The 11288-nt window shown below is 50.9% G+C and overlaps 1 protein-coding gene across 1 annotated transcript; it reads right to left on the bottom strand.

Annotated features, from left to right (window-relative positions):
• Window positions 1-287: 287 nt before the first annotated feature.
• LOXL4 (lysyl oxidase like 4) lies at window positions 288-10948 on the bottom strand. Its single transcript, XM_061637706.1, has 15 exons — window positions 10860-10948; window positions 8298-8581; window positions 6669-6835; window positions 6220-6425; window positions 5036-5074; window positions 4433-4649; window positions 3962-4145; window positions 3381-3535; window positions 2880-3047; window positions 2457-2619; window positions 1763-2006; window positions 1099-1214; window positions 744-880; window positions 518-629; window positions 288-358 (listed from the first exon to the last, which is right to left on the bottom strand). Exons 1-15 carry the CDS (start codon window positions 10946-10948, stop codon window positions 288-290), a joined length of 2352 nt encoding a protein of 783 aa, XP_061493690.1.
• Window positions 10949-11288: the final 340 nt, after the last annotated feature.

Consider the following 11288-nt stretch of genomic DNA (forward strand, 5'->3'; position numbering starts at 1 on the left):
GGGTTGGCCTTGGATGCTGCCGCTGCTGCTGCTGCTACTGCTACTGCCACCACTGTCACTGCTGCTGCTGCCGCCGCTGCTACTGCTGCTGCCGCCGCCGCATATCGCCCCAAGGCTGATGGTCATACAGGGAAGCATGGAGGAAATCCTTTCAGCCAACTATAGTCTGTGCACCAGCCAGTATCTGCTGTGGTTCTGCCACAGCAATTGTCAAGTTGCTCTGAGTCTTGAGCAAATTCTGGGCCCAGGTACTTTTGAGAATCCAAATTCCTTGTGGAGCATTTGCCTCAGACAAGGTTGCTGGCCAGTCTCTGCTGTGCTTCTTCATCCCATTCCATGTTGGCACCATACGCATCACCTATAAGTAAGAGAGGGGGTAAAAGGGTGGCTCTGGGTTAGTAGCCTATCTAGCACTGACCATATGTGTTCCGCACAGCACTGGTGCCGCGTGTCCCCCTTGCCTTTGGCACACTGTTCCTCTTATGGCTGCATCCAAGGCTCCCTGCTGCACCCTTACCTGTGTGGCACCCATGCAGCCAGATGCGGTGTCCATCATACTGACACTGGCAGCGAAGGACATTGTTGGAGAAATCTGACTCTGCTACCTCATGCTTTGGATTCACAACCACCTGGTAGGGAAGAGGGAAGTGGGTAAAGACTACTCTAAGCACTGCTCAGAGAGCCATCAGGGGAGGGAATGTCCAGCTCATTCCATCCGTCCTTCCATCATCAACAGAACTTACCTGGAATATGTAGCTCCCTGTTGGCACATCAGTGATGTCCACCCACTGGCAGTCAATGTCATGTCTGTATGTGTCCCAGCAGCCTACGCTCACGCCCTGCTCTCCAAAATTAGCACAGGCAAAACGCCTCTGCAGTCCTGTAGGGGATTGGGAGGATAACAGGCTGGGTGACACAGAATAGGGCTACCCCTTCATCTCTCCCAGGGCACCTCTTCTTTCAGGGACTGCTTTCATGCATATCCTGCTGGAGCACTGGCTGAAGTGGGTAGCCGTTCTAGCAGAGGATGTTGTCAAGAGAGTGGAGCAGAGGCAGCCCCAGATTCTGACTCTGCCACTATTCCCTGTGTGCACTTACCCTCTGGGCAGTTGGTGTCCTCCAGACAGAAGCTGGCCTTGTGTCCCTGAGCCACCCTGGAGCCGTTAAGAGTCAGTAAGTCATAGTGAGTAAAAACCTCAATGCTGTGATAGTGTCTGTAGGAGGAAGGAGAAATCAGGAATCTGCTGTAGGCCAAGGAAATGCAAGGGTTAGAGAGAAGAGGGCTGGGCTGTGGCTCAACAGCACCCTCTCTTATTTAGGTGGGGAGGAGCAGAGCTCCACTGATCTGTGAAACAAGCAGTGCCAGGAGGACTGGGCAGGGCTGTTGGCTTAGCTACTATTATAGCTCTGCATCCACGCTCACCCATAATGACAACCCTGGTGTGAATGTTGCTATTTTCCCAGATGCAACAAACTCGGCTCCCACCACAAAACAGCTTGCTGGGGTGGAATGCTTCTCTTTGAGACACGTGAGCCTCATCTCACAGGGAGTGAGGAAGCAGCTGGATTTAAGGGAAGTAATGGGAGTCTGGACCACAACTGGTAAAGAATATGCAGAGGCAGGAAGATGAAGCTGACCACAGATTTCAGGCCGACAGCTTTCTGCTCCAAAGTGTGCACGTGCACCAGAGGGTATCTGCTGCCCTCAGCCAGTGATGATGCCAGCGGTACTGGTCATGATGCATCAGGAGACACCCCTTACCTATGGCACTGGTGCCAGACCCAGGCATGGCGGCCAGTTTTTGGAAGGAAGTCGGCCCTGCCCAGGTTGTGGATCTGCGAGGAGAAGCGCAGAAGGCGCCGATGCCCATAGGGCCACTCCATATGATCTGCAGAGGCAGAAAGGCAGCCTTCCTCATGGGCACAGTACAGCATGCTCAGTGGGCGGTCCTCTAGATATGCTGTCTCCTCTACCAGTTGGGCATTCATGACCAGATCTGGGGTGCCTGCAGGGAGAAGTCCAAGATTACAGGTGGTGCAAGGCTGTCCAACCATGTGTGGTGAGATGATAGTCATCTCTGATCCACCAGATGAAACCCTCCTGAGCTCCTCTGTAATAGCTATATCCTTTGGACTCAACCCTGCATTCCTTTGCTTAGCCTTGACATAAGAGGAGGCCGATCTACTCTCCTTTTACCAAGGTGAAACTGTGCTTCTCATAGAGACTACATCCCACAGGAGCAGGTTCCATATCATAAGATGCTCTAGTTCAGGGGTGGTAAACCTTTGGCCCTCCAGATGTTGTTGAACTACACCTTCCATCATCTCTGCCCATTGGTTATTTATGTTAGGGCTGAGGGAGTGGTAGTTCAACAACATCTGGAGGGCCAAAGGTTTCTTACTCCTCGCTATAGCTCCAGGAATGCTTATGCTGATCTGTTCTTATTTTCACTCACGGGTGGTGCAGGTGACTCCTGCAGCAAAACGGCCACCTCCAGTTGGGCAGTATACAGGCCCATGGTGCTGACACTGCAGGATGGAGAGTTCTGTGCCTTTACAGCGCACACCGCTCAGCACCACCTCGGCAGCATCTGAATTTCCTTGCCAGTACCATGTCTCCTAGAAAGAGAACAAGAGCAATTCTGTTGAGCAACAGCCCACAAAGAGCCCTAAATGCTGAGAACGCTGAAGCCCCTTTCCCATCAAAGGGGACAAAAGCTCCAAGGCACCCTGTTAAGTTCCTCCCCAATCATATCCAGGTCTATATGCTTGAACAGGGAGCGAGCCTCAGCCTCCATCTCTGCAATTGGGTAAGCAAGTCAAGTGCAGCTGAATGCTCAAAGTAGCATCAGAATCTACCTTTGTGGACAGGCACTCACCTGGTGAGCATGGCTGGCAAAACCTAGTCCCAGTTGCCGGCATATGACCATGGCCTCTTTGAGGCCCCAGTGTTCCCCACACATGGCACCCCAGCGCAAGGCACTTCCCCTGGGCATCAGGACTTCGACCACACCTTCGTCTGGACTGCGTCCACCAGCCAGACGTACCTGAATAGGGAAATGGGGGGTGGCTTAATGAAGCAGGCATGCACCCCAAGGGTATACGAAGGGCATACTGCCTCTTGGACGGCCCAAGTGGCAGCAGTTCATTTTCACAGAGCCTGCCAAATGCCATTTCTGGTACCCTGGGCCCTTCTCGCCACGAGATGGACCTCAGCAGCTTTTCGGACTTGAACTTTGGGTTCAGTTAGCATTCTTTTATCAGGGATTCTTCACCTGCTTGGGTCCAAGAGAAGAACATCTGATTCCCCAGTTTGCATTATTCATCTCACTCTCTGGTTGATGGCCATAGGGCTGCATGGCCAAGGTACTGGATCTTACCTGGCGGGGGGCATCTGTCTGGGGCACATTACAGCGAACAGCAGCATCTGCTTCATGGCGGCACCCAGTCTGCCTTGCCTCTTGGGAGCGGCAGTCCGCCAAGGAGCGCTCGTGGCCCCTGCACCGCACCCTCGTCAAGTGGATGGGACCCAGGCCTGTAAGAGGAGTGACGTTTAATAGGGCTGGACAGGCACCAGATGGAGCCATTGAGAAAGGGGGTGGGGGAGAGAAAGAGAGGCATTCTCTTCCCTGCCACCACCGATCATGGCCTCCTTGCTTCAACCTTTTCTTTCCCAGACTCTTCCTCACCCTGCTTCTTTGGCACCTGCCCCAGGATTCCCTTGAATGGATCTCCTTCCCCAGTCCACACTCCCCCAGCTCTGCGCAGAGTTGCAGGACTCCTGTCACCCTTCATGACACCCTTCACTTGCCCCTGTCAAACTGTGTGGGTCCATGCAGTGTTCTAAAGTAAGGGACATCCTGCCCAGAGTTACCCAGAGTTTCTCCTTCCCTATATAACAAGGGCTCCGATTCCAGGGGTCCTCCTCTGTCATGCTTGCCTAGCCTGCTGCTCCACTCACCTTGGCCCAGCTGGGCCCCCGAAAGAGCTTCTCGTGCTGTGCCATATCCCAGCTGTCGACAGACCACACTGGCAGCAGGCAGGTCCCAGCCTTCATCACACACAGTGCCCCACTGGCCACCCATCAGCACTTCCACACGCCCCTCACCTACTTGTGCACCTGCACGGAGACGCACTTGGGGGTTCTGCAAGAGAAGAGTGAGAGATTAGGGGCAAAGAGAAATGGAAGGCACTGGGGCTCCTCTGTCTGTTTTGGTGATTCTGGGGTTGCATCGCCTAATGTAACAACTGCAGAGAAACCTATAGAGAAAAATGACTTGTTCTTTGCCACAACAGTACGGTTGCTGGTGGCTTCCGGAGTTTCACCACACAATCAGTACTTCTACCCTTGAGATGCATATTTTGGGTGTAGGTTGCAGGATATATTGGACCCTGAGTCCACCCAGTGGAAAATGTGCTCTCTTCCATTTACCTCTTTGGGCTTGGCTTGGGCAGGCAGCCTGGCTTTCCTGGGTTGGAACTCTGGGCCTGCTATACAGCTGACCAAGGCATGCATGCCACGGGGGCAAGCAGATTGAATCCGAGCTGGTGGATACACATGCAGCTTGCATTCACCCAGATGGGCCTCAGTGCCCAGGCACTTGATCCGGTGAATCCAGAATGTGTTCTTCTTAGTCATGCTCTTTAAGCTGCAAATTAAAAGGCAGAGGTGATGGGGAGGTGGGTAGACCTTTGTAACAGACCAATTTTCCTCTGGCAATCTTTGCAGGGGGAATTGGCTGCTGAGAATCATTGGGAGCAATCATGAATGGAACAGAGAAAGGGTTGCTGAATTAGTCCCTGTAGCCTCCATCTCATTTGGGGTTCTGACCTGTGGCAGACTCTTCCCAACCTGACCTTCCTTAGATCCTTGACTGGGGGTGGGCTTTCAGACTTAAAGTGTGGAGATATTGTATTCAATGCCATCTAGGCCTCTTGAGATGATGCTTCCCCTTCCCAGCATTTCCAAGTCTCTTCTTCCCATATTTTGATTGAGTGTTGCAAGGTACAAGGGCAGGACTAGCCAACTCCTCACCTGGACCTTGGATCCTTCAGCTTCTGGTTCCAGAGTTTCCTGAAAGGTCAGATGATTGAATATCAGTGCATAGGGAGAATAGCATTGAGAACGCATGGCACATGATGCACGGCTAGATTTACCACTTGGCCAGTTCTATAGAGCTCCAAATGCCCTTTTTATTGAGATATTTTGTTTGAGTGTTCTTCTTTAAAAGTTCATCATCATAGATTCTGAACACATACTGAAATAAATTAGGCTATGCAGTGGGGTAATTGCCCTTCCCTGTGCCCACTTTTCCCTCTAGGAGAGCTGACAATGCTTCACACAGTTTATGTTAGTGTTGCAAAGCTTTCATGACCACTGGACTCCTTGAAATCTGCACAGAAGCACCTATAGGCAAATTCTGGAGCATTGGCAAGTGGTATAAATATGCCAGCTGCCACAGAAAAGGATGGGGCCCTCATGGAGATTGTGGAGACATACCAAGGCTCTTGACATCTTTAGCTGAATTCTTGTCTATGTAGTCTGACGGAAAGATGGGCCCGTCTCTCTGCAGCCTACTTTGGCTGCAAGAGATATATTGACCTAAGGGCCAAAGCTGGAGAGCAAGTCTCCCAGGCCCAGGGCCAGAAACAGCAGGTTCTGCTTCTCTGTGACAAGCTGCCCGGGCCAGCCCCAGTCTTCTATGTAATTACCCCACTGCGGTTTAGCTGATCCCCCTGTTGAGATGGTCCTGGCACCCACACCTGCTCATTGCAGAACTGTATTTAGAAAGAGAATGGTGGGTGGGGCATTGAAGATGAACAGAAGAAAACAGGGCATATGGGACTACCAGCATGTGAGGGGGAAAGAGATTCTGCAAAGCCACAGGAATTGCAGGCCACTCATGAAAAACAAAAGGGACCTTGAGGCAAGACACAAAGAGGCCGTTGTGCCCCCAAGATCCATCCATGCACACCAGTCAGCAGTACATGCCTGAATGTAATACAGGGTATGTGAAAATCACATACTGCATGTGCGCCAAATAATATCCTATCATGTGCCTTCTATGCATATGCACCCTTCTAGTTCACACTTCCACACACATCATATTGGCTCCCATGGATGTATTTCATTACTTTCTCAGTCACATCCACACCATTGCAGACTTGCATGGCAGCTAGCCCTTCTGCACACACAACCCTCACACCTCCTGCTTTTACCTGTAGAAGCTGGTGGCAACTCGTCCTTCATGGGGGAAGCCCAGCATCCCGCAGAGCACTCGAGTGTTATTGCGAGTCCAGCCGGCATCACACACCTGGCGCCAGCGACCCTGGAGTTTCACTTCCACGGCACCTTCTGTGATGGGAGAATTTAACTTGGCTCGGGCCAGGATTGGCTTGATACGCACCTCTTCCACTTTTGAGCCCTGCTCAAGAGAAAGAAAGTGTGAGCACCACTACCCATTCACAGATTCTGGGAGACGCATTTCAGGGTCAAGCCTTAAGGGGCTTTGTCTCAAATTTAGGCTGCAACTCTATGGCTGCTTTCTTAGGAATATGCCCCATTAAACTCAGTGGGACTCAGCGTCCAAGAAAGCATGCAGTGAATTAGGCTCTAAGCCCAGCCTATGGAGGGGAGGAAACTCCAATGTCCAGTGAAGGGTCCTCACCTGAAACTGGATGCGTGGAGCAGCAGGGTTGGGTCGGCGCAGACCTGTGCAGATTACCCCACTGTCCTCATTGTGGTTGCAGTCGGTCACACCCCAGCCATTGGATTCACATTCAGCCAGAGAGCTTTCTGTGCCAGAGCAGCGCAGGTTGTCCAGCCAGATGGGGCCTGTAGATGGGGTTAGAATAAGGAAATCTGACTAGTCTCTTCCATGTGCTGCTGTTGTAGCTTAATTTTCCCCAAGTATGTGCCACTTTCCTAGGAAAAGCCATACTCTCCCATTTATACCATAAGGTGGGGTGGGCAGAAGTTAGATCAGCAGCTATTGGCAGATGGCTGGGTGGTCTTCAGCAGATCAGCAAGGGTTTCTTGACTCTGAATTGTTAATTGTTTGAAACCAAAAAGAGTGAGGCTGCAAACCTGTACCCACTTATCCTAGGAGGAAGTCCTATTGAGCTACTGAGGTGACATGCATAGGAATGTACTGTACAAAGCCCCCCTCCCTTTCTAAAATAGGGCGGTAGGCCTGGGTGGAAACCCAGAGTAGATTTTTGGGTGAAAGGACCATGACCAGGTTTCTAGTCTGAGCATGTGTGCTCAGTAGGCCCTCTGTTCCTTAATTCCAAATGTATACCCACCCTCTTCTGAGACATTTTGTGACTGGCTCTGGATGGTGAACCATAGGAGTTCACATTTTTTTAAAATAGCCATAGTAGAAACCAAAAACATTGAAGTCTGCCCAATTTGGCTAAGGTAAATCTTCCCATTAACACATCACCAAAGCATTTAACATTAGAACAAGGACTTAATTTATCATGCAGATTGGACTGGGCAGATTGATTGGCATCAGATTAGGACAATTCTGAGCCTACTTGAAATATTTTCAGACCCGAGATATTCTCATGGGCATTACTTGGCCAAAAAGAAAAAATGTACAATGGGTGTAAAGTGGCCTGGATGTTATCCACTGGGTCAGAGCTGCGTCTGCCATTTCACAAACCCCTGGACAGGGATACAAGTTTACATTCAAGATGGAAACTTACATTCAAGATGTGTATGCCATAGACCAACACTACAGACAAACACATATTTATAAGTAATTTCACTACTTTTGGTGCCACTCCAGGTTGGCAGCTCTCTGCTTTTGGTAAGGCAGCCAGCACTTAGGAACATTAAAAGAAATTGGAGTGAATAATTAACAGAGAGTTTCTCCTAAGAGACCGCAGGTGGCACACTTGCCGTATTCTTTATGATGCCCCTTGCTGAGAGACATTGTACTGAAGTGTGCCAGACACAATCTCCCTTGGTGACACTTGAGCTGATAGAAAGAAGGCTATTGCCTGCCCACATCACCAGAGTGGTTAATTTATAAAAAGGGGATGTGCCTGCCCAGAAGCCACCTCTCTTATCTTGAAAGCCAAGACTCATGATCAAAATGGATGAAGTGGACTGTGGTTACTTGGCAATGAAGGAAATGCACTCTGCACCTGCTCAGAGCCCCCCTTTACAGGTCCTGCAATTTCCCAGCTCTGTCACTGAAAGCAGGTCCCAAGGCTTAGGCCTGGCAAGACCCACCAAAAACTAACCAGGCAGCCCCCCCCCATATTTCCTCATTCCAGCCCCTCCTTACCATCTCCTGGGCCATACTTGGCACTGTGGGCCCAGTTCATGGCCCCCTCATAGCCCAGCTCCCTGCAAGCCACGCCTGCCACATGGATGTTGAAGTCATCATCACACACTGAGCCCCACTGCCCATTGTACAGCACTTCCAGCCGCCCTTCGCCTGCTTGGCTCTTGGGACCCACCAGCCGCAGCTGAATTTGGGGACGTTGTGCCCAGCTGGGTGCAGTCAGGCATACCAAGAGGAGGAAGGTGAGGTGGGAGATCATCACTGGTTCAAGGATGACTGCGTACCTGGGAGATACAAGAAACCTGATGAAAAAGTAGTGTGGCTTTCTAGGGAAGGAAACGGGTCAGTGAAACTGTCTGCCACAAGAGATCCAGGTTTGAGATCTAAGAGGTCATTTATCTCTCCTGACCACAGAAAGTTACAGGGCAAGAATGAAAGCTGTTAGACAATCCTAACATACAAGATTGCATATTGTAATGCAGCAGGGGAAACAAGTATGGTGCCCTCCGAATGTTTTGGACTACAACTCCCATCAGCCTCAGCCAGCATGGCCTGTGGTAAGGGATGATTGTAATTGTAATACAGCAACATCTGGAGGGCACCACATTGGCTAGCCCTGTCCTACAAGATCAGGCACTTTAGGCATGTTTTCATGTTGGGCACAGGTGGAGGGAATGTAAAATCATGCAGATCAATGGATTCTATTAGCAATTATTGTGACTGATTTATTAAAACATTTATGTCCCACTTTTCCATCAGACACTTTCAAGGTGACTTGCAACACAGCATTTTAAAACAACCAATTTCAATATATGGGGGGGGGCAGGATTTTGAAAATAGCTAAAACAAAATTTCAGCAGCAGTAGACAAAGATAATTATCATTGCATGCTAAGCTACCTAATACTACCATTGTACAGAAGAATTAAAAAAGACTCAGTCCCTCCCCCAGAGTGGACGAATGACTGACAGACAGGTGCAGATGGGCAGAGAAACAGATGTGAACAGGTCGAGTGAGGCAGGAACATCCCAACCACCCACATGCACAGGATGGTGACTTGTAATCTTCTGCAGAATACCTCCAAATCAGAGGGCTGAGATGTTTGTTTGTCTGTCTGCTGTTCCTGTTTTTATGCGCTGCTTTGAGGAGGGGGAAGAGTCAGTGTTTCCATCTGACATCTTAGCATATAGAGATCATTTTGGACAGGCGTCATGGGAGAGGAGGAAGCATCACTGGACCCACCTGCCATCTCTTTTCTCCTAATGTCCCCCTCTCAATTCACTTGCTGAGGGGACCCGCGCCCTATCTCTTTCTACCGCCGGAGGCAGGGAAGGAACTGTCTTGCACAATGGCTAAAAAGCCCCCCCCAACAGACAAACAGACACACACACAGAGACGACACCCCCCCACACACTGAAAACCCAGAGCCTCCAGTCCTAGCGCGGCTTGCTGTCGCAATACTAACCTGCAGGCGCGGATCACCAAAAGAGGAAGGTGAAAGGGTTGAGAATCAACGGGGGGGGGGGGGCGGTTGGGGACGGCTACAGCAGGTTAGGAATATAGTCGAGAATGGGCGACGGAGCCGGAGGGAAGTTTAGGGGCTGAGGAGCTAAGAAGCGAGGATCCCGTTGTGGATGTCTGCTCAGGGCAGAGAGAGCCAGGGATGAGGGCAAACCTTTACCGGCTCTGCCGCCTTTGGTCCGCTCCGTCTGCAGCCCGTCCCGTCCCAGCCTTTTTATCATGGCAGCCGCCCCCTCTGGCTCCTAGACAAATCCGTGAAGGGGGGGGCAGGGCACGCCGGAGCCTCAACTGCTTTGGTCCTCAAGAGGGAGGGGACCCTTCAAAAAGAGTCCAGAAATAGGGTTGACGCCTATTTCTGTTGTGTTTCGTCCCGTTTTTAAAGGTCGCTGCCCCTTGAAAGCCTGTGGCCCCTCCAGATGGAACTGGGCTACTCCACTCATCATCCCTGACCATTGGTCTTGCTGGCTCCGCCTTTGGGGAGTTGAGGTTGGGAGTCCCTCAACAACCACGAGGAGGGCCACGGGTTCCCCAGCCCTGCCTAAGAAGCTGTTGGGAGGGGCAGGAAGTTAAGAGCCAAAGCCTCAGTACCTCCCTGGGGAAAAGCCAGCCTGTCGGATTGCGACTAAAGCCAAAGTATCCAAGCATCCATTCATATACCTGAAGAAACTTCAGCCGGTTGGATTTCTTCCTGACATGGAGTCTGAGCAGAGACGAGGACAGTGAGATGTGCAAGGGGAATGAGGAGAATTGGAGGAGGCCCTGCTGCTGGGACACCGCTGGTTGGGGACTGGCGTCGCTTCCCTCCACATGTCCAGGATTTTGCTGGCCCTAAATGAAGCAGGGTGTGGTGTGTAAGGCAGTTGGACAAACAGAGCCAGAGAACACTGTAAAGGGCCATACCAGGGTTAAAAGGATAACCATGGTGTGGCTCTGTGGAGTGCTGAGGGGTGTGTGTGTGTAATGTTTCTTTTTTGAAGATGGGGCAGAAGAAGCTAAAGCAGGAGCAAATGCGGACTTGCTCCTGCCGCACACAAATAGTTGCCATCGCTTCTGGAGCAGGCTTAGAATCTGAATCAGCTGCCCCTCCATGGGATGGATGTCACTCTCAATGCTGCGTGGCCACGTGGCCATGGTCAAGTTCCACCATCTTCCTTAACCCCGCTAAGGAGAAGCTTGATGGCTGTGCCATCCCAAAAGGGAGCCAAGTTTTGATATCTTTAGACTTCAAATGAAACCAAGTAAGGTCAATGGTAGGCAGTAGTTGGTTTTCAATGATATTCTCCAAATGAAATGAGAGGCTTTTGTTTCAAAGGCTGCACACAGGTGAACTCACAACAGCTCTCAGAGGTAGGAGCTGTATTATACACACAGCATTCCCCAGTCATTCCAACAGAGCAGGGATAGACGACATGGTGACCTCCAGATGTTTTGGACTACCATCAGTCCTAGCCCACATAGCCAATGATCAGGG

This window comes from Rhineura floridana, chromosome 7 (genome assembly GCF_030035675.1).
Source record: "Rhineura floridana isolate rRhiFlo1 chromosome 7, rRhiFlo1.hap2, whole genome shotgun sequence".
Lineage (NCBI taxonomy): Eukaryota > Metazoa > Chordata > Lepidosauria > Squamata > Rhineuridae > Rhineura > Rhineura floridana.